We start from the raw sequence: 27,559 nt of genomic DNA, 5'->3' as shown, positions 1-27,559 counted from the left end.
AGTCCTTTGAATTCAATGGAATTCTAATATTTGTACATTTTTTTCTGCCTAATGATACATGTAAATTTGATAGCGTAAAATAAATTAATGTATTTTTTATTTAATGATAAGGACCTTTAAATGGAACACCAGATATGTAAATATCTTTTCTACTTAAAGAACTTTGAACGTGATGGAATCCTGCATTCTTTGTATTCTTAGGACCACACAACAGCTGTGGATGTTTAAATGATCTCCAGTTGAGGGGTGCCTGGGTGGCTCAGTTGGTTGAGCGTCTGACTTCAGCTCAGGTCATGGTCTCACGGTTCATGGGTTCGAGCCCTGCATCGGGCTCTGTGCTGACAGTTCAGAGCCTGGAGCCTGCTTTGGATTCTGTGTCTCCCCTCTCTCTGTGCCCCTCCCCTGCTCATGCTCTGTCTCTCTCTGTCTCTCAAAAGTGAATAAAAATTAAAAAAAAAATTTTTTAATGATCTCCAGTTGAGTTTTGGGTATCCCTCTTGATCAAGCCAAGTCTGGTTTTGCTCTTGAAATGAAGTCATTCTTCTGAGAGTTTATGAGCAGGAACAGGAAGTTAAGAGAGTTTCCATCTGGTGGCTTCTGTGTTCTCTGTGAATTAGGATGTGAAGCTGACTGTTTGTTTGCTTTAAGTTTATTTATTTATTTTGAGAGAGCGAAAGAGAGAGAGAGAGAGAGAGAGAACAAGTGTGGAAGAGGGGCAGAGAGAGAGAGAGGGAAAAAGAAATCCCAAGCAAGCTTCATACTGTCAGCGTGGAGCCTGACACGGAGCTCTACCTTGAGATCATGACTTGAACTGAAACCAAGAGTTGGACTTAACCAACTGAGCAACCAGGCACCCCAAAGCAGTCTGTTAAAGGAGGTGAGGGTTACATGGGGTGAAGGTGAGAAAAAAGTTTTAAAATAACCATATTTGTTTAATGAAAGGTCTGAGTAGATCCATGCCCCCTACTTTATAGACTCATAAGCCATTTAAAGCAGAGACAATACCCAAGATAAGAATTCATGTTGAACATTTAGTTTATATGGTTTTTATATCAAATGTGCACATTTAGTCATTTGAGTATTTGCCATTGATAACAGATTTTCTTTGCAGCTGATCACGAGGTCACAGCTCAATGTCAAAGGAGCTTTATTAATAAAGCAATTGAAGCATTTATACTGCAAAATATTCTAGACTCATTTAACATTTATTTTCATTTGCTAGTCAATTACCAGCTGTCAGAGCATATTAAGTATTATAAATCTGAGTCAAAAGCTGTCACCCCTAAGTGTATTAACTCTCCCTAATCACATAGGTAGTGATTTGTCCTGTAAAAGAATGATATTAATCACCAACTTACATCTGTCTTCATGATGGTATAAAATTGCCACTGGCTTCCATTGCAAAAGTGAAGTAAATCAATGTAGACACCAAAAATGAAAGCAGACAGTCATGAATCATGAGTATTTCCATTCATGTTAACAAGCTCCTCATTGTTTCCAGGCAGAAATAAATGTCAGCCAACTTTCAAAGCTTTTTTGCTTCTTAGTGTTAAAAATGTAGATGATGATGATCACTAGTTAACATTGATGGAGTTTTTATTATGTGCCAGGCATTATGCTCAAAGTTTTATATGAATTATTTCTTTTAACATTCACAATAATCCTGTGAGCTTATTGGCTCTTATATTTATGGTTCTTACACTACCATACCTTTCATTTCATAATGAATAAATGATAGCTTGAAAGACTTGAATAACTTGCCCAAAATGGGAGAGCCTGGAGTCAAACCCAAGCAATTTAATTCCATAACCTCTCCTCTTGACCAGTATTCTACAGTGATGGATGGTGTTTGATATTGAAGAAAATGGGTGAATTTCAGTCATTTATTCAACAAATAAATGTATTAAGTACTCATTGTATGCCATGTACTCTTCCAGGCCCTGGGGATATACCAGTGAACAAAACATTTAAAAAAGAAACAGACGGACAGACTTACTGACTATGCAGGAATCTCATGGAACCCAAAGATAGCAATGCAGTAGGGCCTTGAAGAGGGACAGGAACCAGGGGCTGAGAAGCTGTCAGGAATTCAACAGCTTCTCTCCGCATATCTCCTTCATCTGCTCACTCTGATTTCTCTTCATCTGTAGTCACCATGATGGATAGAATATGGTCCCTTATACGGCCTGACTTTTCATCTTCTATTCAAGCAGCCAGCTCAAGCTGAACCAGGGTCCCTCAATCTCAATCCAAATACTTAGGCAGAAGAAGTTAAATCCACAGAGCCCGGGGACAGTGAGAGATATAGTTACAGTGGTCACTGTGAGTGGAGTGGACACCTTGAACGGCATCTACCTCAAAAGGCTACCTGTTGCTGCTGCCCATCCCCCAGCTTACTGGTGCTCTTCTAGACACTTTGCCCGTCATCCCTCAGAACTCCCTCCTGTCACCCCAGAGGTTAGTTGCCTCTAACCTGGAAGAGGACAGTTGCTTACCTATGTTAAAGTTGCCCAAGTTTTAAACTTTTTCAAATCACTTTGCACCCTAATATAGTAAATGTTTTCCCCCTCACAAGCCTCATCCCTATCTTCCAGATAATGGGATATTTGGGTCTTTGTTAACATCAAACTTACTTCAAGCAGAGCCCTCAGAAGCCAACACCACTACTAATCAATTTTATTCCAAAGGATGCATTGAAATGTGGGTCGGTGTATTCTGTTATGGCCCTTATAAATGCGAAGCCAGGGAGATATGGTTATTTTTTTTAACTTTCTTTTTGTTTCAAACCAATGGGTGTTTTTTCACTCATGCGTGTACTGAATTGCTAACCTTGGGGCTAATTTGTTTTTCTACAGGCTGTGGATTCCCCATCACATGGAGGGGGATGGGCAGGCTGGGGCTCCTGGGGCAAATCTCTGCTCTCATCAGCATCTGCCACAGTAGGTAAGAATTATATGTTGCATTTGAATGGATAAAGTTCAGAAGCCTAATAATAGCATTTGACATTTTGATCATACCATGTACTGATAGAGTTTAACATTAGCCCATGAGATAATAAGAGCAAATCATTTTTAGTGCTTGCAGCTCTAAGTACTTCATGTATATTGATACATTTTTTCCTCAGAATAACCCTACAAAAGAGGTATTTTGGGGGGGCATCTGGGTGGCTTAGTCAGTTATGTGTCCAACTTCGGCTCGGGTCATGATCTCACGGTTCGTTTGTTCCACCCCAATGTCGGGCTCTGTGCTGTCTGCTTCGGATTCTATGTCTCCCTCTCTCTGCCCCTTCCCCACTTGCACTCTGTCTCTGTCTCTGTCTCTATCTCTCTCAAAAATAAATAACCACTTAAAAAATAAAATAAAATATTAAAAAAAAAAACAAAGTCAAAAGTAGCTGCGCTGAGATTTGAACCTAGTAGTATAGATTTAACCACTATATTATATTGCCCCTTAAAATGTAAGATTTGGGCTCTTATAATATATTCTTAAAGTTTTGTCCTTATCATCCCACCAGAATGTTTTAAACAACTAACCTACTCTGTGAAAAGATTTGAGGTATTTCAATAAAATATGCAGGTATGAAGGATAGAGTAAATATCCCAAGGCTGATAGAGTTAACTGTAATTGAACATTGACCTTGACTCTGAGCTTCTTGGCTGCCAGTAGATTATCAATTTTTCATTGAATGATAAACCAAAACTTAGTTTATCTAGATAAATTTATTTTCCTGGTGTTAAATTTTTGAAGACATTTCTTGTATCAGCTCTGTGTGTACAAAGAGAAAATATAATGGACAGTGTCTTCATCAACATAGGTTTGGCAAGTATTCTTCGTTGACCAATGCTTTTTTTTTAATTTTTTCTTTTACATTTATTTATTTTTGAGAAACAGAGTGAGACAAAGGGTGAGCAGGGGAGGGGCAGAGAGAGACGGAGACACAGAATCTGAAGCAGGCTCCAGGCTCTGAGCAAGCGGTCAGCACAGAGCCTGATGTGGGGCTCGAACCCACGAACTGTGAGATCATGACCTGAGCTGAAGTCGGACGCTCAACTGACTGGGCCACCCACGTGCCCCTCGTGTGACCACTTCTTATGTGCATCTTTCATGAAAACTGAAGGAATAACAGCAACATGTCTAAGATAATTTAGCAAAGGCATTTCATCTTGAAGGTGGAGCAAATGAGCAGGACAGGGAAGCAGCAGGTAATGTGGCTTTCAGATCATCTAAGTCAAGTGTTCTCAAGGTGTACTCCATGGCTGTAAGGATCTTGTAATGGGCCATAAATTGGTCCAATTCACTGGATCCGAGGGATAGAAAGGTCGAAGGTCTTTTGCCCCAGTATGATGGACCATGGTCCCAGTTAAAGGGCCAGCTGTCCAATTTGATAGAATTTAGACTGTCTGGAAGAATTAGATAGACTTCATTCCTCTCTTTCCGTGTCTGGAATATCAGGGAACTCTGGCAAGAAGGAGATGGTGGTCAAATAAATGTTGGCCTTTGGGGAGGGCCCGGAGAGCAGATTTTTTTCTGTTGCTGATTTAAGGGGCCAGGTATGTTGTGGATTCTACATACACAGATGGAAAAATCAACCGAATTGAAGTAGAGGAACGTGTTTGGTTTTCCAAACAGGAAAGAGTCTCTTCAAGAGAGTGAAGACAGGTACCTGCAGCCATCTTGCTTCCTAGGGAAGACATTTGAGCTTTTAGTGGCTCTCAGATGGATCTTGCCACTGACAATATGTAGGAATGACATGCTTTCTGACCCCAAAACTAAAAATGTGAAGTCCAGAAGTTGACATTTGTTAAATCGTGGAACAGTAAATAATATGGTTTCCAAATTACACAGCTCTCCTCATGGTTTATGTCATAAAACATTACAGTCTCCTGGATGCTTCCAATAGTGGTAATGGTGTCCACATCTGCCCTGGCTTATAATGAATTTGGTGCTTTGAGAAGTTCTATTATAGACAAAGGATTTGCTTTCTTGTTAAAAATTTAAATATAAGTTCCTTCCACAGTAAACACTGAAATCAACTGCCCTGTGGGGAGCGGTTCAGGTGTTTTTTGTACACTTACAAGTGCACCTACCTGAATCTGCTCTGTCCCCAGTTCAGTCTGTCATTGTTTCTCACCAATCAGTGGCTACACCTGATCATTTGACTTTGTGCTTCACTGGATCCATATGAAGTTTTCTATCCACCAACCGCCAGCCTGTTAAACTTACTACTCCGTTATCTTCTTAGGTGTCCTGTCGTAATCTGACCTTTGCACATATATAGCCTAGTGCAGCTGTGGTCCAGTGGACTATGTTCCAAGGCCTCTGGGATTTGTTGCCCAGTTCATATGTAACCAGTAGACGATGCTGGCTTTACTGCTTAAAAAGCAGGATGTGATTCTTGTGGCAGGTCCCACCCCATACTGGTAGGCACTCATCTTTTAATTTGACCTGAAGTCAGTGTGTTAATCTATAACCTATGCTTGTATTTGGTGTTACTCTTGAAGTTTCCCTGTGTCTAAGGCACCATGAAGATGATAGATGTTGGATCTTGTTAATGTTACAACCACTTTAAATTTCTGGTAGTTCTCACCTGGCTTTGTACACTGATTTAAAAAAGCCTAGAGGCACCTGGGTGGCTCAGTAGGTTAAGCATCTGACTTCGGCTCAGGTCATGATCTCACGATCTGTAAATTCAAGCCCCGCATCGGGCTCCATGCTGACAGCTCAGAGCCTGGAGCCTGCTTCGGATTCTGTGTCTCTTCTCTCTCTGCCCCTCCCCCGCACTTGCTCTGTCTCCGTGTCTCTCTCTCTCTCTCTCTCTCTCTCTCTCTCTCTCTCTCAGAAATAAACATTAAAAAATTTAAAAAAAGAAAAGAAAGCCTAGAGATATAACTGCTGTGGACCAGCAGGATGGCTGTGCCCGTCACTGTGGCCACTTTCTCTTTTATGGTTAGTGGAGATATGGTTCATCTGAGATTGGCATTTGCACATTGCCCCATAAAATAGCGGAATGAAGTTCAGTATAACCTCTTGTATTCGTTTCTATTGCTGTATGCCAAATTACCACAAATTTAGAGGCTTAAAACAATGTATCTTAATTATCTCGGTTTCCGTGGGTCAGGAGTTCAGGTCGGGGACTCCTGGGTTCTCTGCTCATTGACTTTACCAGGCTGAAATCAGCTGTGCCAGCTAACTGCATTCTCATTTGATAGTCAGGGTCGTCTTGCAAGGTGGTTCAAGTTGTGGGCAAAATTCAATTCCTTGAGGTTGTAGGGCTGACACCCCCATTTTCTTGCTGGGGATTGGCCAGGGTCACTCTCAGCTCCTCCAGGCTGCCTTCAGGGCCTTCTTCAAAGCCAACAGGATAATCTCACCCACACTTCAAATCTCTCCCGTTAGGAAGGGCCTAGTCCCTTTTAAAGGCTCACCTGATAAAATTCAGGCCCACCCAGGATGATCTCCTTTGATACACTCAAATTCAACGGATTAAGGACCTTAATTATAACTGAAAAATCCCTTCACCTTTGCCATACAACTGTCACCTAACCATGGGAGTGAAATCCCAACATTTTCACGATGACCCTGCTGTGCTCAGAGGGGAGGGGATTACCCAGGGTGTGTACACCAGGGAGCAGAATCTCGCCCTTCCTACCCTACCCTACCACATTTCCCTTTTCTGTTTGAAATCCTCATCATTTACACCACTAAGTCCAGAAACTTCGTATTTTTTGTGCCTCTAGCTACATGCTGGAATTGTTAGAAGCATTTAAATCTTGGCATTCTTCTCATTTGCAACCAGCAATGGCCCAAAGGCACATGAGGGAGCTCAAGCAAATTTTGAAATGTTGATGCTTCTCCTTAGAATCCTATTAGATAAATTGGAACTATTTTTAGAAGAGTAGAGCCTAAACTGGCCCATCACCACTGGTCATCGCACCCCGAATAAATGCAATAGCAATAACACTGAATAATACCATCCCTAAGTTACTCCTAAGGCATATTTTGGAGATTTCTGGCCAAGATATGCTGTGACTCTGTGTAGTAATAGTACCTAAAGTAATAGCAATACATACTTTAAAACTGGGTAAGTATCTCCATGGATGTGATAGAGAACTAAAACTTGTAGCATAAGGGGGTGGGGGTGGGGGGCTGAAGTTACGGGTTCCAAGGCTGGAGACAGGCAATGGTGGTAGTTGGGAGATTGACTCCCAAAAGATAATATGGATCACAAGCGTCCCACAAATGGAGAAGTGCCATAGCCTGGCTCACAGGCTGAAACACAGGGTTGGAGTAGAGTTTAAAAAGTCCTGGGTGCCATCCTGGATTGTCGTCTATATTAAGCTGCTACCTAGGGAATGAGAGAAGCAAGTCAGGGACACCTTCTGTTATGTACGGCATAATATCCACCCAAGACTTTGTAGCACTAATAGTTTATTATCACAGGGAAAAGAGACATCGGAAAACAGAGCACTCCCAGCAGTAGATGAGCTCTTGAAGGTTTATAAATTGCCTGTGGAAAGTAAAGAAAGAAAATTGACTCCCGCTCAGAAAGCTCATGTTACCCCCAGGGTAATTCTGGTTGCAGACACAGAAGTGCAAAACACGTAGTTGGTAACAAAACACAGAGCTGTCAATTGAGCACTAGAAATAGAAGCCAATACTTCTCACACTTGTTGAAAAACTGCAGTCACAGTAGTTGGAACTGTTCAGAGTTTGCAGGAGAGTACTTGGAGAATTGAAACATTAGAAGGTGGTTCTCTCTTAGAAAGGGCGCTGGACCAGGAATCATAAAGATCTGAGACCTGGTCCTGACTGTTACTAACTTGTAATCTCAGAGGACAGTCACTAACTACAACACCATGCACCTTATTTGGATTAGATTCCTTATTTGGAAAAGTATGGGTGGGGGGACTTAAGAAATTCTAAGATTCCTTCCACCTTCCAGAATATGATGATTCGTTAGTCTATGACTATATATAGAAGGAGAAAGATATTTATAACCCCTATGCTAAATGGGAAAATGCAAAAAATGATTCACTTTTTGCTACTTTGTATTTTCGTATTTTGTCTTTTGCCTCACTACTTTGACCCCAAGGTTAAGGGAAAATGAGAAAAAATGGCCTCCCAATACTTGATATAAAATCAAACAGTTCTCAGCCAACAATTGTTTTTGGAGAGACTATAACTCTTACATTAGCTCCATCCACAGCTACACTGTCATCATGTTCTAAGAAGACTTGATCACATGCCACCCGTGTCTTTGGACAAGTTCATAAAATGAAATTAAAATTGTTATCATTTGAGATCCAGGCCGAAGCCGGAATGAAAAAGGAAAATATAAAAAATAATGATTTTGATGATCGTTTCAAAGCGATGCTGTGAGAACCAGATGTGATTTCCCGCCAGCATCTGAGAGGCCTGACTTTTTCCTACACGATAGACTGGTAATCAAAATGAAAGTCAACAATGCTGAAACATATACAGATAGAGCGAGGTACAAATTGTATAGTAGAATACAGCAACTTGTTTCTAGATATTACAAAAGTCCTAAATGGTTTTTTTTTTAAATCTAGTTTTGACAGTTTTATAAGTCTAAACACCCTTTGCAGGATACCTGAGGAGAGAGAGGTGTATCTGATGTGTATATTTCTACCTTTTCAAAATTACCATTGTTCCCCTTTCCCATCCTCTTCCAAGTTATACAGTTTTCCCCTTTTGCACGTTTTAATGAAACCCTTCCACCAGCACTGTCAGAAATAATGACAGCGTTTATTCCAGAGAATGGCAAACTTGTCAAAATGATACTACAGTGAGAACCCTTAACTGGGTAAATCACTATCGATATCACATGGATTCATTTCTGAAGGTGACATCACTGATCGTGTGAAAATTCTCCAGGATCATTAATACAGACAATTATAGGATGATAGGGCAGTGCATAGAGTTTGTTCACAATCTATGAATAAGACCGAGGGGTTAATGAATGTCTGTTTAACTGCCAGGCACGTGCTATCGGTTCAGAGACATTTCTTGTCAATTTTGAACCTAAAAAGAAGTGAGTATCTGACTACGGAGTGGACACCAAGCCTTAGAAGGAAGGCTTTCCCAGAAGGAAGGTGGAATGGATCCTCCTTTTGCTGCATTGATGTTTGCTTTAGTTGAGCACAGCCAACATCATCTGTGTTTTTCTGAACAACTACAACTCACGACTTTTTATACTGTCTTGAATTCCTTGATAGAAGTTGGAGATGCAGCCAATATTTTTAAACTGTTGTATTTCTCAGGGCACCTGGGTGGCTCAGTCGGTTAAGCATCCGACTTTAGCTTAAGTCATGATCTCACCTTTGGTGAGTTCGAGCCCCGTGTCAGGCTCTGTGCTGACAGCACAGAGCCTGGACCTTCTTCAGATTCTGTGTCTCCTTCTCTCTGCCCTCTCTCATTTATATTCTGTCTTTCTCTGTGTCTCAAAAATAAATAAATGAACAAACAAACATTGAAAAAAAAAGTTTTAACTGCTGTATTTCTCAAAAACTCACCCAGAGTTTAAACTGATGCAACTTTCAGAAGAGCAATTAGCATTATCCGTAAAATTTTAAATGCACATACCTTCTAGCCCAGTAGTTCTACTGCTGATCCTTTGAAAAAATTCATTAATATATAAAAAGATGTTCAGTACAGAATTCGCTCAGCAAATGCTTACTGTTCCAGACACTATTCTAAGCACTGGAGATAAGGCAGTGAGCACATGACACAAAGACCCTTGCCCTAGCAGGGCTTACATATGACTGGAAGGAGACAGACAATAGACAATATACATAATAAATAGGAAATTACATAGAGGGCTAGAAAGTGTAAGTCTCTGAGAAACATAAAGTGGAGTAGGGAGCACAGGTTAAGGTTTTAAAATGGTGGTGAGGGATAGGTCTCAGGGAGGTGATAACGGAGCAAAGACCTGAAGGAGGTGAGGGAGTTGGCCGGGCATATATGAAAAACTTAAAACGCCTCAAGTATCCATCCACAGAGCATGTTAGCTATTTGGATGTAGTGCAATGTAGATGTTCGGAAGAATAATCTATGCAACCATTAAGCTTTTTTTAAGGCTTATTTATTTTTCTAGAGAGAGAGACAGAGCACAAGAGAGGGAGGAACAGAGAGAGAGGGAGACGCAGAATCTGAAGCAGGCTCCAGGCTCGCAGCTGTCAGCACAGAGCCTGACATGGGGTTTGAATTCACGAACCGTGAGATCTTACCTGAGCCAAAATCAAGAGTCAGACGCTTAACCGACCGAGCCACCTAGGCGCCCCTCTATGCAACCATTAAAAAGAATGAGGTAGGGGCACCTGGGTGGCTCAGTCGGTTAAGCGTCCAAGTCTTAATTTTGGGTCAGGTCGTGATCTCACGGTTCGTGAGTTCGAGCCCAGCGTCGGGCTCTGCACTGACAGCACAGAGCCTGCTTGGGATTCTCTCTCTCCCTGTCTCTCTCTGTTATTCCTCTGCTCGTGTGCTGTCTCTCTCAAATAAATAAACACTGAAAAAAACAAACAAACAAAAAAGAATGAGGCAGATGAGTGTTGTAGGTCAGATGCCTGGGGGAGACACAGGCAGAAGTTAGACTGTGGGAGTTCCACTGTGAAGTGCTCTCAGGATCAAGCCTTGCAGGAGAGTGAAGGATTGGGAAGCAGAACTGGGCCATCAGAGAAGCTGAACTGCAATGCACGTTTTTCAGAGGCCTCAGTTTGTCCCCTAGGGAGTGGCGGAGGGGGTGGGGGGTAGGGTCAGGATGACTCTCCAGAGATGTCCCCCATAATGCACAGGGCACCACACTCGGCCCCTACCACCACCTGCACGTGCTGTATATTCTGAAGTAGAAGAAGCCCGGTCCGGAACACTTCTACATAGGTATATGCTTTTTAAAAATGTTTCATGAAAAAAAATCACAGGAAACAAATAAGGGTTGTTATCTTTAGAAGGAAATGGGGGACCAGGGGCGCAGAGAGGAAGGTACGGTAACTTAAAGTCTTTCAAGAGCTCCAAGCACTTTTCCTTTTTGAAGTTCCTCTTGTATCACAGCAAATGTAATGAAACACAGCCATATGCCTCATTAAATATATAATTTACAGGGGCGCCTGGGTGGCTCAGTCAGGTTAGTATCTGACTCTTGATTTCAGCTCAGGTCGAGATCTCACGGTTTGTGGGATCGAGCTCCACGTCAGGCCTGTGCTGACAGTGTGGAGCCTGCTTGGGATTCTCTCTCTCAACCTCTCCTTCTGCCCCTCCTCCTCTTGTGCTCAAGTACTCGCTCTCTCGCTCGCTCGCTCTCAAAAATAAAATAAACATTAAAAACTTCTAAAGTAAATAAATACATAATTTACATATGACTATGTAAGAGTTGAATTCATTTGAACTGTAGCTGACCCATTGACCTAATATCACATTTTGAATACATTTAAGTAAGTATTGATTAATTTCTGTTTCCAATTTGCATATTTTCCTTTCTGTCTTTTAGAAGCAACATTTTTTTTCAGGTCTTAAACATTTCCATAGGCTTTTATAAGCTCATAGACTCTACTGTCTATTATGTTAGTAAGTCACCAGAAGTAGTCTAGGGAGAAAGAGGCTGGCCCACCTTCTGTTGTCTGTGATTCTAAACTCTTTGAATTTGGTCATATAAATGTTTTTGTTTTAAAAATCAACCAGATATATCAGGAAAGTGAAATTATGAGTTTTTTTTTTAAGTTTCTTTTATATATATCCATTTCTTAAAAATAAAGAAATGGAAAAGAAGGAAACATTGTATTAAAAATTAAAATAGGGGGAGTCCTCTGAATGAATTAGCTGGTCCCCTGCGTGCATGGGCTTTACCATATGGGACCAGTAGAAAGTACTCATGGAGGGGCACCTGGGTGGCTCAGTTGGTTAAGTGTCTGACTTTGGGTCAGGTCATAATCTCAAGGTTCATGAGTTCAAGCCCCACATCGGGCTCTTTGCTGTCTGTGCAGAATCCACTTCGGATCCTATGTCTCCCTCTTTCTCTACCCCTCCTGGCTCACACTCGGTCTCTCAAAAATAAATAAACATTAAAAAAAAAAAAAAAGAAGAAGAAAGAAAATACTTGTAGAGTTAGCCAGTCATCCAGGGTGCTGCAGAGAACTACTCTTGCTTCCCTAAGTTACCTCTTGGCAACAAATTAGTTTCTTCCTCCACAAAGAGGGGAGACCTCGCTTTAATGGGTTTTAATCTTGGTGGAACTCACAAAATAATGGCTTGATGATATCATGTGCTTTTTGAGGGAAAAGAAAATTAAACTGGATGTATAAGATAACACCACACAGCATCTAGGATCTGTGCCTGCACAGCATGGGGATGATTCTAAAAACATCACACCTGCCAACCCCTGACTGAAAGGGGCAAAATTAGAAGAAGATTTCACTCCAGAAGTGGCCTTTGCCTTGCTGTCTAGTCAAGGTAAGGGAAGTCCAGTAATTTTAGCATAAGCTAGTTTTTTAAAAATAAAAAATCAGATCAAGGATCTGATTTCCAAGAAGTTATAGAAATGGGACTAAAATGACATCTAATCCACTGTAAATGGCATATAAAACCTTCTTAATATAGCATAGTGGTTAAGTGTGTAAATTCTAGAGTTAGGACTGGGTTCAAAACCTGCCTCTGCAGGTTTGGGACCATGGGCAAATTATTTCATGTCACCAATATCTCAGTTTTCTCCATTGTGAAACAGGCATAATAGTATCCCTTATCTCATAGTGAGAAGATTAAATGAGATAATTTACTTTACTAGAAATAATTAGTCCAGTGCCTGGGACATAGTAAGTGTTCAAAAAATGTGGGCCGATACCAAGGGTATCATGTATTTCTCCTTGGTGATTTTATAGAACCCTGGGAGATAGATGTTACAATCCCCCTTTCAAAGAAGACACAACAGTAGAGACTCAGAGGTTAAGTAACTCATGTAGATCACACAACTAATAAATGATGGAACCAAAATTCCTCCACAAGACTTCAGACTCCTAAGTTTAAGATGTTTACCACTAGGGTATAGGTGAGAAATTAAACACCAGCCAATCATTTAACATTTGCTTTAAAATGATACCATATCACAGCATATGTACAACATTATTTTGTTTTTCATTTATTTATTTATTTTTTATTAGAGAGAGAGAGAGAGAGAGCGCGCGCGCACGCAGGGGAGAGGGGCAGAAGGAGAGAGACAAAATATTAAGCAGTCTCCATGCTCAGCTCCAGAGCCAGTCACGGGACTTGATCCTACAACCCTGGAACCATTCCCTGAGCCAAAATCAAGGTGGGGTGCTCCACTGGCTGAGCCACCCAGGTGCCTCATTGTATAACATTCTTATCTTCTTTGCAATATTCACCTATTTTTGCTGCAATAAGTCCAGGGGTAAAGGATATTCCATCTTTAGACCCATGGAATTTGAAGGAATTTTATTTCTTTGAGGATACTTAGGGTTCACAATGAAGTGTGAGGAATCCATGATTATACACTATAGTATTATTCGTATTTGTTGTTGTTGTTGTTTTTCTGCTATTGGTAGAACCTAATCAGTATCTCTGAGAATGAATCACTCACAGTCAAAAGGCAAAAATGATTCCATATATTACTTCCTTGTTCTGGGCACTAGATGTCACACTAAGTAAAGTTTTAGAAGTTATTCTTCAAAGTAGGGTGTGGCATCATTAAACCTTATCTGTGAAGAACCATAGCTTTCTAATTTTAGTAGAATGCACTAATGATGTACTTTCACTAACAAAAGAATTCAGAAAGAATTGTTTATCAGAAAATATAATTGGGGCAAACTTAAATATGTGCAATTCTTTGTATATCAATTATACAAAGGAAAGCTGTGGGCAGTATTGGGTGGGGGGTATGGATGGGTGTGTGTGTGTGTAAGTGAGTGTGTGCATAGGTGTGGGTGTGTGGGTGTTTAGGTATGTGGGTGTGTGAGTGAGTGTGGGTGTATAGGTGTGTGTGTGTGTAGGTGTGTGTGTGTACGTGACTGTGGGTGTATAGGTGTGTGTGTGTGTGTGTGTGTGTGTATGAGTAGCTGGAGTAGCAACGTAGTGTCATGTGTATTAAACAGACACATCCCATTTATCTGAACACAAAAATGGTATTTCCTTCCAGAAACAAAGTAACTTTTCTAGAGGCAATTTATGCGGACATACCCCTAATCATGTATGTTCTGAGATGGTGAGAAGCTGTTCTTCCCTAGGAAAAGAATCAGAGATGGTCCTCACATGAAAGGGGTATAAAAGGTGAAATAGGAGATAATGACAGTGTGGTCCATTAAATCCTGCATGTTCTCGAGGAAGGATGTGGAATCATCTTTCTTATATGGCTTTCTCAAAGAAAATGTAGCAGACTCCTCCCTGTCTTCTCCAACTCAGTTATGCCTTTATGTTAGCCCTCAGAAATCTCAATGAGAATCCTATTTGAGATTTGTATGTATATTCTTTCCTTTTGGAAAATATGTGTGTTTTTAAAATATGGCAAGTAATATGGACTCATACGTAAATAGGCTAGATGGTATCTTGTAACTTGAAGGTGTGACTGAAACTTCAATAAATTTCCATTGAAATGCTTGGAATTTACTAGAAGCTAAAGAGAATGAGTTCAAGCCTTAGTTTTAGCAGTTATAGGTCATGTTTGTTCCAAGTAACTTGGTAATGAATTTGAACTGTATCTAATGAGCTGCGCATGAATATAGACATATGTTTCTTGTGAAATTAATGTTTTAAACATTGTAAATAATGTTATTTAAGTTTCCCTGTTTTCTAGATAGTGTATAATGACAGGTGGTTTCCACTGGATGTAATTAGTCCTCTGGTAAATATTAGTGCCCTGATTATGTTAAGATCACTCTGATAAATAAAGTTACAACTGATAAAATACTACTATTTGGGTTTGGGAGTCATCTGTGTCTTTCTCTTATTCAGGAGATGGACAGTGGGTCATTTTAATGGTGCTTTCTAAGACTAGGTGGTTCTCTTTGGCTCTCAAATCCTGCCATGACTTGGGATTTTTTTTCCCCCACATATTAATATTGCTGCTGCCTTTGGTTTTAGCAACCTGATGTTGCCTGGGTCCCTGGTGAAATCGTTTTCCCTTTCTTCCTGCGATGCTAAGGGGGAGGTGAGTGCTGGGACAGTGGCATCCCAGGCTGTTTCTCCAAAAGAACTCAAAAAGCCATTTTAGGACAGTCAGTAGACCATTAATTTTTGTGTTCAGTGGGAACTTGAGAAAAGCTGTGGTTCATCATGGGGGCCTCTAAGGAGAAAAATTAATTGCTCCAGAATAAAATGTAGCCAAGACTATGTCTCTGTCAGGCCAGGGGTTGTTTGTGTGTGTGGCACACAGTGCTTGGATGAAGAGGTCAGCTCTGTGTTTACCAAATAGTTATTGAACACCCACTGTGCTGGGCTCTGGAGACTATAGGCATCTTGGCCCTGCTCAGATGGCGTAAAGCCAGTGTCCTTCAGCCTGGCCAACGACTGTAGGAGCTTGCATGCGGACCGTTACTGCTTAGGACAACGGGCAGAGCCACTGGGTGCTCTTCCTGGTTTGCTCACTGATTGGACTTTTGATTTTGACATGTCACCTCCAGACCTTGCACTCTCCGCACTGAAAGAATGACTAACACTTTGAAAGAGCATGCTGGGCCTCACCCGATTTCAGTTCGGTGACTATTAATTGAGTGTCTGTGACCGGGCTAGGCCTGCAAGGAATTCAAAACTGAATGATGCATGCCTGTTTTGAGGAGTTTAGAAAAGAGTAAAGAGGAAAAGACAGGGATCCTATTCACAGATATCTTGGATTTGGAATCCCAGGTTGCTAAGCAGACCGTCTGAGAAACAAATGAGAGGGATTGCAAAGTCCATGCTGTTAACCACTACATGCTCTTACAACCGGGGTATACGCCTACAGCTTACAACAGCTCTGGAACATGAGCTATCGAATTGCAGACCGTGGGTTTCTATTGTATTGGGAACGGTATTTTTATTTCCTGGCAGGTCATGGATTGACAGCAGTCAAGGAAAAAGCAGGAGCCACACTACGGATTCATGGTGTAAACTCCAGCTCTTCTGAAGGGGCCCAACCTGATACCGAAAGTGGAGTCCCTCAAAGTGAGCGATCTGTTTATCTGGGGGCTTCTTGGACTTCAGCCGTATCGCACTATGTGCGCAAATAAAAGATTTCTAAGTTTGGATCAGTAGACTGAACTCTAAGAGGATGTTTCTCTCCTTACTAGCAGATGTGGCCACAGATCAGAGTCCCACAGAAAGCCCACCCACTTTTCCCTCATCCGGGTCTCGGGGCATGCTGTCCGCCATCACCAATGTGGTTCAAAACACAGTAAGTCGTTAGCTGCTTCCTCTGATTTCCCTGATCTCTCCCAGCGCCTTCTTTTGATATCTGTGTTTACCCGTGACCTAGATACATCAGAGAAAAGATGGTCTTGCTCATAACTTTGGACTATGGTTTTGTTATGCTTTCTCCTACAGAGTAGGCGTAACCTTGGCACCAAAATAATAAGAGCAAATGAAATACATTTTATGTTTAAAAGAAAGGACTGCTCAGAAGGAACGTTTTCAGTCTGCTGTAACAGTGTCCTTTCCAACAGCTGCAAGGATAGCCTCCGGCTGGGGAGGAGAGAGGGCTCTTTCTTAGAGCTGAGACAGCTGGTTTTCTTCGATGGTCTATGTTTCTTAATCTTCAGTTTGAAGATTATAAAGCCATTCAGATACCAAAAAAAAAAAAAAAATGCTGGTAAGGAATTGGAAACAACATCCTGAGATGTTTCTGAAGTGTTTCCAGATAACTAAGACCAACATTCTTCCCCCATCTTAACCTCCCATTCCTACTCTCCCCATTCCTTAAATAACCCTAAGTTTATCCCCTGCCCCAGATCCCTGTCTGCCTCTTCAAGAAGCTTATTATTGGCAGCAAAACACTGATGAATAATGAAAAAGCGGGGAGGCACCCCAGATGAGATGATACAGCTAGCCGGTCTTCAGTGTCAGGAAGAAAAGGTTTCTTTTCTGCTGTGTAAAAACCAACCAACTACTTTTTCTAGAAGTATAGTTGATGTCCAATTTATTCATTCATTCATTTAAAAAACAAAAAGGTGGGGGCACCTGGGTGGCTCAGTCGGTTAAGCGTCTGACTTTGGCTCAGGTCATGATCTCACCGTTGGTGAGTTCGATCCCTGTGTCAGGCTCTGTGCTGACAGCTCAGAATCTGGAGCCTGCTTGGGATTCTCTCTCTCTCTCTCTCTCTCTCTCTCTCTCTCCCGCTCTCTCTCTCTCTCTCTCTCTCTTTGCCCCTCCCTTGCTCACGCTCTGTCTCTCTCAAAAATAAACATTAAAAAAAACTTAAAAGAAAAAAAGGTAATCAGCCCTCACTATGTGCCAGGAACTATGCTAGATGCTGGGCATATGTGGACAAACAAGAGGGCACAACATCCTGGAAGACAGAGCCAACTCAAAGGCAAGTACAGTGCAATGTGGGAAGAAGAGGAAGCCGTAGACACACATGTGAAGTCGTCTTACCGGACTTTGGGGTCAGAGCATGCCAGAATTAGAAAATGCGTGCTCTCCTCCTTGCAACTCAAGGCCCTCTAGACTAAGTAGGCTGAATGAGAAGCAGCAAATGTGTTTTAGGAGTCAAACAGCAACACATGTCCAGTATGCCTACATGTGGAGGGGGTCGGGTTGGGGATGGGGCGGAGCTCTTTCATATCCCTGGTTATAGGAAATGAGTTCATCGTCTCCCTGAGTGACAGCGCAGGGCACTCTGAGTTTGTCTTCAGCACCCTCAATTCCTTTCTGTGTTCTCTCCTACCTTCTGGTACTTTCTTTTCCCAAGTTCCAGACACTCCCACCAGCTTTGCCTTTAATCAAAGTCTCCATGTCCTTCTTTCTCCCATTTTATTCTCTACTGAATAATCCCTCGTAGAATATTAAAAGACATAAATCAAATCATGCAAAAGTATGAATTGTGATATCCCATAGTCCTTCCACAATATACGTGTGTTAAAATCTGTTTTCTGATGTGCATACTGAATGGCCCCCAAATCTGAAAACAGCGTCTAAATGTCCAAGATGGAAATGCCTACTAAAGTATATTAACTCAGCGAAGCCTAATATTGCTAATGAAGCAATAATTATGAAGATTGGAAAATGTACACAGGCAATAATATCTTAATAAAATATAATGTGTATAGTTCATGTAAGGCAGAAAAAACACAGATGTGTGCATAGTATAATTGCAGTTGTGTAGTTGAACAGAAGCTGTAAAGAAATGTAAGCAGTTCTATTTATATGAACAGTTTATGTGAGTAAATCTTGGTTGTTTTAATCTTTCTTTTTTAAGGAAAACAATGGCTGACAAGAGGATTTGCAGGATCATTGTATGATGGAACAGTTTCTTTTTTTTTTCCAATATATGAAATTTATTGTCAAACTGGTTTCCATACAACACCCAGTGCTTATCCCAAAAGGTGCCCTCCTCAATACCCATCACCCACCCTCCCCTCCCTCCCACCCCCTGATGGAACAGTTTCTAAAGGCAGCCGTATATGGAAATCAACCTGTCTTATTTCATGGATATACTAATTATAGGCAGTTAATGCTAGTTTCTGAAAATATGCAAGGGCCATCTGAAACAGCCTGAGGGTCCCATACTCCAAGGCCCTAGATTAAAGAATTTGCTAAATTGGCAAGAGTATTTGACATTTTAATAGACTGCTCCAAACAACTCTGTTACTCTGGTTAACATTCTTTCAAACAAAAACAGTAATGGGATCACCTATTAATTTCATGTCTTAGATACATATTCTATTCATACACATAGAGCCAGTAAAAATTAATCCCAAATATGCTTTGGTTTTTCCTAAGTGTCCTTTTTAAATAATATTGTATGCCCTATAAATTATATGCCATATGCCCTTCCAAGGAAAAGAAAACAGCATTAAAAGGATGTTAAATCCCTGATGAGAAAAAATTGTGACTTCATATTGATTTTAATATTTGCACATAGTGCCTTTTGCGAGTTTCTGACTGCTGTGAAATTGCAAAAGGCAAAAGCTAATCTCATGTGATTATCTCATCTGCAGGGTAAAAGCGTCTTAACGGGCGGTCTGGACGCTCTGGAATTCATCGGTAAGAAAACCATGAATGTCCTTGCGGAGAGTGACCCAGGCTTTAAGCGGACCAAGACACTCATGGAGAGAACCGTTTCCTTATCTCAGGTGGGATTATATACTTTTGCCATCCTTTCTTTCAGTCAGTAAAGTAAATACCTTTTTATTTATCTTTTTTAATAGGTATTTTAAAGCATGTGATTTAAATTCAAATGACCTAAGACAGTAGAGAATGAAAATTGAGTTTCTAATGCACCTGTTCCCCAGTCACTGGGTTCCTCATGGGAAGCAAACGCTGTTAACAGCTTCTTATGGATTCCGTCAGAATTATCATATAGCTATAGATATGGGTATAGACATAGACAGAGATACAGATACATATATACTTTTGCAGACAAATGGTAGCATGCTAACCATACCCATTTGTACCTTGCTTTTTAATCACTTAATAATTTCTTGAAGATTATTACATTTTTGCCATTTGTCTTAGTCCACACAGGCTGCTACAACAAAATATAAGACTAGGTTTCTTATAAGCTACAAACATTGATTTCTCATAGTTCAGGAGGCTGGGAAGCCCAAGATCAAGGTGCTGGCAGATTTCAGTGTCTGGTGATGGCCCATTCCTGGTTCATAGATAGCCATCTTCTCGTCTTCTCACTGTGTCTTCACATGGTAGAAGGGGCAAGAAGCCCTGTGGGGGCTCTTTTATAAGGACACTAATCCTATTCATGAGGGCTCCACCCTCATGACCTAATCCCCTCCCAAAGGCCCTACTTCCAAATACCATCACATTGGGGATTAGGTCTCAACCTATGAATTTGGGGAGCGGGGCACCGGGGTGGCTCAGCTGGTCGTGTCCAACTTCAGCTCAGGTCATGATCTTACAGCCCTGTGAGTTTGAGCCCCATGTCAGTCTCTGCCCTGACAGCTTGGAGCCTGGAGCCTTCTTCAGATTCTGTGTCTCCCTCTCTCTCTCTCTCTGCCCCTCCCCGACTGTGTGCTTTTGCACACACGCACGCTTTCTCTCTCTCTCTCAAAAATAAATAAATAAACTTAAAAACTGAATTTTGGGGGGACACAAGCATTCGGTTGAAAGCATCATTGTATGTATTCCAGCTCTACTACTTTCTAGCCACATGACCTTGAGCAGGTTACTTAATTCTTCTGTGCCCTGGTTTACTCGCCTGTGCACTGGGTGCAACATCAATACCTACTGATAGCTTTGACGTAAAAATTCAATGAGTTGGAAGAGTACTGGACTCTTAGCAAACACTCAGGAACGGTAGTTATTGTTGTTGTATTACTCTGTGTCAATATAATAGGTGGAAATGGCATCTCCTTGGAGTTTTAATTTATAGTCCTCTTACTATGTGCAAGGATGGGCCTCTCTTCTCACACTTCAAGTTTTAAAGTTTTCCAACCCTCCTTGGGAAATACAATATGAAGAATTGAATCTGTGGCACCTGGCTTGTACAGTCGTTATGGCATGTGACTCTTGATCTTGAGGTCATGGGTTTAAGACCCATGTTGAACGTAGAGCTTACTTAAAAAAAAAAAAAAAGAATTTAATCCGTTTTGCTTACCTATAGTAAAGAAGTTAAAAGTAGTATTTATTTTCTTTTCCAAGTATAAAATCCTAATAGTGAACTTGCTTTTTCAGATGGCACATGCCCAGTTCATGCTCCGCAGTGCGGACATGCTCCTGGTCCCTTCCTCCGTGACAGGCAGATACGCCAGGTCTGTCTCTGCCTTCCTGAAATCAGGAGCAGCTGATACAGCCCCAGATTTCATAAATTTCATAGGCAGGACAAACATACTTTCTCCTGGCTCAACACTAGGAAGCCACTAAGGAGCCATCACTGACATCATGTTAGTGGCAGTTCCTGAAAAGCTTTTGTTTTAAGCTATTTCCTCTGGTCTCTTCCAGAGTAACCTTCATGTAACCACTCTGATATTATAGCTCAGGTCAGGACTTGGCAGGATCATCTAAACCACCAGCCTACCGATCCTGCAAAAGAAAATACATTTGTACTAATCAGATAATTAATACCAGATATTGCAAAATGAAAATGAGACTAAAACACCAACCCCCAAGGATCAATGTGGCTAAGAGCAAAAAAATCTAACTTTCGCTCCTGCAGCGTGAATGTCCCTGTTCAGGGACTCTCTAGATAGCTCTTTTCTGAGTCCATATCTTGTGGATCTGCCGTCCTAAAATCTTTACTTCCAGCCTCATAGAAGGGGAAGGAATATGGGAGGGCCAGGTAGGTAGGACACTTTAGGACTTCTCCCTGGAAGTGATATACGTCACTTTACCCTCATTCCTTTGGCCACAACTTCCACAGAGTCTACTTAATTCAACTCAAGGGGCTGAGAAATATAGTTCAGCTATGTGTCTAGGATAGAAAGGGTATTTGGTTAGCATGTAGGAATATTGTTGCCACAGGACTTATATATAAAATTTATATAGATACGTACATACTATATATTATATATACACATGTACCTACATATAAGCCTATATATGTGTCTATATATAAGTATATATGTATAGATATAAATTCCATTCTAGTTAAGAAGGTGATAATGTAGGGGAAATGTGACCGAGTCCAGAAACTGGCTAACTATGCTTCTTTGGCTGAAATTCACATACCTCTAAAATGGAGAATTTCAGGGCGCCTGGGTGGCTCAGTCGGTTGAGCGTCCGACTTCAGCTCAGGTCATGATCTCACAGTCCATGAGTTTGAGCCCCGCATCGGGCTCTGTGCTGACAACTCAGAGCCTGAAGCCCACTTCAGAATCTGTGGGCTCTCCCTCTGCCCCTCTTCCACTCATACTCTGTCTCTCTCTCTCTCTCTCTCAAAATAAATAAACATTAAAAAAAATTTTTTAAATCCCCAGTGGTAATTTGATGAGATTGTTTTGAAAATTTAAAATTCAGAGCTTGTACATATTAATATTAAAGACAGATAGAGGGGAGAATTCTGTCTGCAGCCCAGTGAGTTTTTGGCTAAGCGCCTCAAGAACCCAAAAGGAGAAATGGGGTCGATTGTTTTATTGATGCACATTAAAAACCACAGTCTGTTCTTCCATGATCTTTCCCTTGTGAATTTGTGGTGGCCACTGTGTTTATGGTGCTCTCCATAGATACTAAAGAACCCTATAAACGTAATGCCCAGTAAACTTAATGAGGAATCAAATAAAAGATGCTTAGAATCACAGAAAGCAAGTGCAGGAAATTGGCAGTGACTGGGGGACTCGGTGTTCACTTTGCTCTCTTTATTTAATCAACAAAAAAAATAACTGGAGAGAAATGATCAACATGGAGAGGAACTCCATTCACAGTCCTACTTATCCAGCATCAATAAGCTAATATTCTTCTTTATACTTAGTATCTGATGAGAAATACGTTATGAGTTTATATTTTATTAATATTGTTCATCAAAGATGGTTAATAGCCACCCACATAAAATTTTTTAAAATAATGCAACTCAGATCAAAGCAGACCAGCTTATGACTGCCTTGAGGTCTGCCTGGGTGCCGAAGTTGCAGTGAACCCTATCACAATAGATTAGACTTTCCTGGTGTGCATCGATTTGCTCGTTATAGATAATTTGGATATTTTAGAAAATAAGAAAATTAATCACACACGGAAAACACTTCAGCGGAAACCACGGTTCAGCTTCTGATGTGCTTCTTTCCAATCCTGTTCCCAGGCATAGAATTTTTGCTTTGTCTTTTCATGTATATAATGAACATGGAAAACTCAAAGTGGAATATTATGTAAAAATTGTCAGTAGGATCAATCAAAGAATCATTGTGTTAGAAATTCCCAAGTAACTAAAACCTACTCTTCACAAATACAAAGCCAGCCCTTATCTCCCCTGATTCAGGAAATGAGGCTTCCCAGCATACACCCAGGGCACAAACACTGTGTATTTCTGCAGATGTTAAGAGAAGCCAAGGAGAAAGAGAAGCAGAGGTTGGCCCAGCAGCTCACGGCCGAGAGGACCGCACACTACGGGATGCTGTTTGATGAGTATCAAGGTTTGTCACACCTGGAAGCCCTGGAAATTCTGTCCAATGAAAGTGAAAGCAAGGTATGTCAGCCCTGCTCATGTATAATACCATGTTCACTGGGGCACCTGGGTGGCTCAGTTTGTTGAACGTCTTACTCTTGATTTCAGCTCAGGTCATGATCTCAGGGTCATGAGATCGAGCCCCGTGTCAGGCTCTGTGCTGGGTGTGGAGCCTGCTTAAGATTCTCTCTCTTCTCCCTTTGCCCCTCCCCCTGCTCATGCTCTCTCTCTCTAAAAAAAAAATAATAATAACAATAAATAAAATAAAATTCCATGTTCACTAATTTGTTTTCTTATACATGAGAGAAACTGGAAAATCTGCTGTTAAAATATCTCATGTTTAGGGCCTTGTTAGTAGTGTGCTAGGGTCACAGATATGATACAGTTTGATGACCCCTCATGCTCCATATTATTTCCTCTCTGTCCTATGCTAAGCTATTACCCCTTCCCGCCCCCAAGAAGGCCAGCAAAATAAGAGTCATCACTACCACACTTCATGGTGCCAAAGGTTGCTCAGAAACTTGCCTGTCAGGCTCCTGGCCCTGTGCTTCCTTTTGGTGATGTACCCAGACCAGCGATGCCCTACTAGGCCACATTGCCATATCCACCCAATGAAAACAAAGCAGCTGATGTTTCTTCCAGACTGCAGGGTTTTAATAGAGTTTTATGGGCTAAGTAGTGCTGTGTTCACCCATTCGTTAAAAAGCCTGGGCCACAAAAGGCAGGATTATCTTGCTGGGGGTTAAAGGTCTATTTGGGGGGCAGCTGGATGGCTCAGTTGGTTGAGCATCGGTCTTCAGCTCAGGTCATGATCTCACCATTCATGTGTTCAAACCCCATGCTGGACTCTGTGCTGACAGTTCAGAGCCCAGAGCCTGCTTCAGATTCTGTGTCTCCCTCTCTCTCTACCTCTACCCTGCTCTCACTCTGTCTCTCTCTCTCAAAAATAAATAAACATTAAAAAAAAAAAAAGTTCTATCTGGGAATGTTCCAGAATGGAAACCTGGGAATTACCTGATAGCCCTGTACATTCACATCCCCATCACTGTGATCTCAAGAAACAAAATAGAAACAGTAGAAATCAGCAGGGTTTGGGGATTTTTTTTAAAAGGATCTACATGGGGGGTGGGGGAGGGTAGTTATTGAGCAAATACTCATGTGATACTTATATAGTCACTATTCTAAGTGCTTTAAAACTATTAATTCACTTAGTTATATATACAGCTCTTTTGCCTGGTGTCAGGCTGATTGTACTTTGGGGTGTTTTTCTGGCAGAGCCACAGGGTAGCACCCGCTGAACGTCCTGGGAGGGGCCATAGCTCATCTCAGTGACGTTCACTGGGGACAAGCAGGCCCCTGATGGCAAGAGGAACTTGGAAGTGAGCTTTACAGTAGAGGAGTGATTCTTGACTCTCTCTCGGCCATGTCCTCCATGTTTGCACTTGGAGGGGATACAGACATTCTTGATGCCCACCTAAGCCAGGAAACATGGCCTCTGCCCTATAAGAGGCAACCAAGAACCAAACAGGATGGAAATCCCCCTCCTTCCAGATGATTGAGTTATGTGTCACTTTTCTGTGTTTGTTTCTTTTTTGTTGTTGTTATCCATGAGCCATCAGGAACAGTCTTGTGGTTAAACTGTTAAAGGGGGTAATTTTTTAAGAACCAAATCATGCCTCATATACAGTTACAAAATGAACGTGAATTAAAGAATTTATTTAGCCTCTTAATTAAATGAAAGAACCAAGCAGATATTATAATTGGTTCAGGGGAAAAGCCAACCCACATATTTATGTGGAGTAAAGCAATTTTGAAACCAGTGTGCAAATAGTCATAAACCACAGGAGGTGAGGCTGTTCCTCTGCTGGACAGAATCTATTCACACGTCTATAGACTAGAATTATTTTGCACTGCTCTCAGCTCGTGCAATCCATAGAGTTGTGAAGTTGCTCCCATAGACTCAGAATCAGATAACCTGGTAACGTGTGCTCTAGAAAATGTAGTTTTCCACTGAATCACAAATCTTTCCCTATAAAAGCTGGGCTTCGAGTCAGACATTACGCGATCAAATGCCACTCAGTAGCTGTATGATTTTGGACCCATCTTACCTCAATCTCCTTATCTGTGAAATGGGATTAATAATAAAACCTACCTCATAGCAGCATTAAAGAATTAAATGAGATAATCCATGTGAAGCCAGTTGCAGCTTGCTGAATAGATAATAAGTACTCAATAAATGTTAGCTGCCTTTTTATACATGTTTGTGTATATGCGTATATAAGGTTGATGACATTTTATTTTTACATGCATTCTTATATGTGTGTGTATGTGTGTTGTTTTAATTAAAAACATAACACGGATGTGTGGTCTCTTGTAGTTATCACAGTGGTAGAGAGATTCCATTCTGGAGAGTTCCATTGCAGCTTTCAGCTGTGAAAGAGTCCCAGGTCCTTAGAAAAGAGCCCCAAACGACTGACGTTGCTAGGAAGGAGGTTTGGTCCCTGGAGGGATGCATTTCCCTCTGTTTACACACTGTTCTACAAGCTCTGCTTTTGTTCCCCCAGCCTAGAGATTTTTTATAGATGCATAGTAGGGAATGCAGAACTTTTTCTTGGATTAGTAATGCGTTACCGGGTGCTATAAAAAAAAGTCCTAAAAATATATGGGTCAAATCAGTAGGCGTTATCCTCATTCTAGAACCGTCCAAGATGGGAGTGCCTGGTCATCAGGCAGCTTTCCTGAATTAGGGGTTCAGGAGCCACGCTCTGTCCATCTCATGGCTCCACTAGGTCCGTCCTGATGTCCACCTGCCTCAGGCAAGAATACGAATGGAGATCCTTACTGGGGTTGTCAGATTTAGCAAATAAAAATACAGGATGACAAGATAAGCTTTAACTTTTAATAAACAATGAATACTTCTTTTTAAAATGTTTTTAATGTTTATTTTTGAGAGAGAGAGAGACACACACACACACAGAGTATGAGCAGGGGAGGGATAGAGAGAGAGGGAGACACAGAAGCCAAAGAGGTCTCCAGGCTCTGAGCTGTCAGCACAGAGCCTGATGCAGAGCTCGAACTCACAAATGGTGAGATCATGACCTGAACTGAAGTCAGACGCTTAACCGACTGAGCCACCCAGGCGCCCCAACAATGAATACTTTTTTAACGTAAATATGTCCTCTGCAATATTTGAGACACACACACTAAGAAAATATTCATCATTCAAATTTAACTAAACCTCCTCTACACACCAAATTCTTGGAAGTTAAAGGAGTTTTGAAACAAACTGTTAAAAAATATATATATTCTGTCATCCTACCCTAACAAATACACTTTTATAATGACTTTGAAGGCCTGGTTCCCATTCAGACTTCTCACACTCCTCACGTTTCCATACTACCCTCCTGCCTGCTCTCGTCTCTTTATTTCCAGCTATCTCTCACTTCAAGGGCTTTATATGTACATGTGAGGATACCCTAGTTCAAGTTCCATCCACGCCACTGCTAACAGCCACCTCTTAGACCTAGGGGTGCACCCTCCAGTGGATGGTCCTGCCATAAGGAGCACATCCTGAGTAGAGATCCATACAGGCTGAGGGAGGGAAACTTTAGCAACTTTAGTACCTAGAGAGTGGTTTGGAAGAAGGAGTGTGGGCTCGGGGTGGGCACATCCCTTTGGCCCTGTGGACTCCCCTGTGTCTGAGTCTAGAGCATTGGATTCTACCATCTTCTAGGCCCTCTTTGTTGTCTTTATCCCACCAGCATAAGGACAGAAAGGTGTAGAGGGTACACTCCCATTTTTTAAGAGCCTTGACCTGAAAATGATACACATCACCTCTGCTGACCTTGCTATTGGCTAAAACATAGACACATTATATGGAAATATAAGGAATTATTATCATTACTATTCTACTAGATTGACTAGGATGGCAACAGGCATGACAATGTGATATACTATAAACCTTATGAAAAAAACTAATCATTTTAATTGCTATTATACACAATAGCTCACAAGAACAGTAAGCAAGAATCTTCAAAATGGCACTCTATACTCCCTCTCAGGGAAAAGATTTACAAGGCAGACTGTCTACCCTTGTGTTCCCATCAACACTTAGCAGAATGCCAAGCATATAGTCAGCATTCTATGAATATTTATTGAGGAGCGCATGATTATTTATTATTGGATTGAAATAAAGATTCAATGCTCATCACCTTGGCATAATGGAATGAATTAGGAGGAAGCAAAAGAGATACTGTAGTAGAAAGATGCTGACAATAGATTCCTTTGCTAAAAAGAATCCTT

General features: G+C 41.2%; 1 protein-coding gene across 7 annotated transcripts in view; it reads left to right on the top strand.

Annotated features, from left to right (window-relative positions):
• The window catches only part of FAM114A1 (family with sequence similarity 114 member A1), a 107,780-nt gene that overhangs the window by 57,939 nt on the left and 22,282 nt on the right, over positions 1–27,559 (top strand). For 3 of the 7 annotated variants that reach the window (XM_042984726.1, XM_007098863.3, XM_042984727.1), the window contains exons 3-7: positions 2,856–2,943; positions 16,045–16,158; positions 16,284–16,387; positions 19,149–19,283; positions 23,126–23,278. In XM_042984726.1, the coding sequence (XP_042840660.1) occupies positions 2,856–2,943; positions 16,045–16,158; positions 16,284–16,387; positions 19,149–19,283; positions 23,126–23,278 (594 nt within the window). Of the gene's footprint in view, positions 1–2,855; positions 2,944–16,044; positions 16,159–16,283; positions 16,388–19,148; positions 19,284–23,125; positions 23,279–27,559 lie in introns of those variants that run through there. The other 4 variants (XM_042984728.1, XM_042984730.1, XM_042984729.1 and 1 more) reach the window with 4 other exon arrangements.

This window comes from Panthera tigris, chromosome B1, assembly GCF_018350195.1.
Source record: "Panthera tigris isolate Pti1 chromosome B1, P.tigris_Pti1_mat1.1, whole genome shotgun sequence".
Taxonomy (NCBI): Eukaryota; Metazoa; Chordata; class Mammalia; order Carnivora; family Felidae; genus Panthera; species Panthera tigris.
Note: the sequence above shows the minus strand (reverse complement) of the source record. Positions and strands in the feature narration are given on the sequence as shown.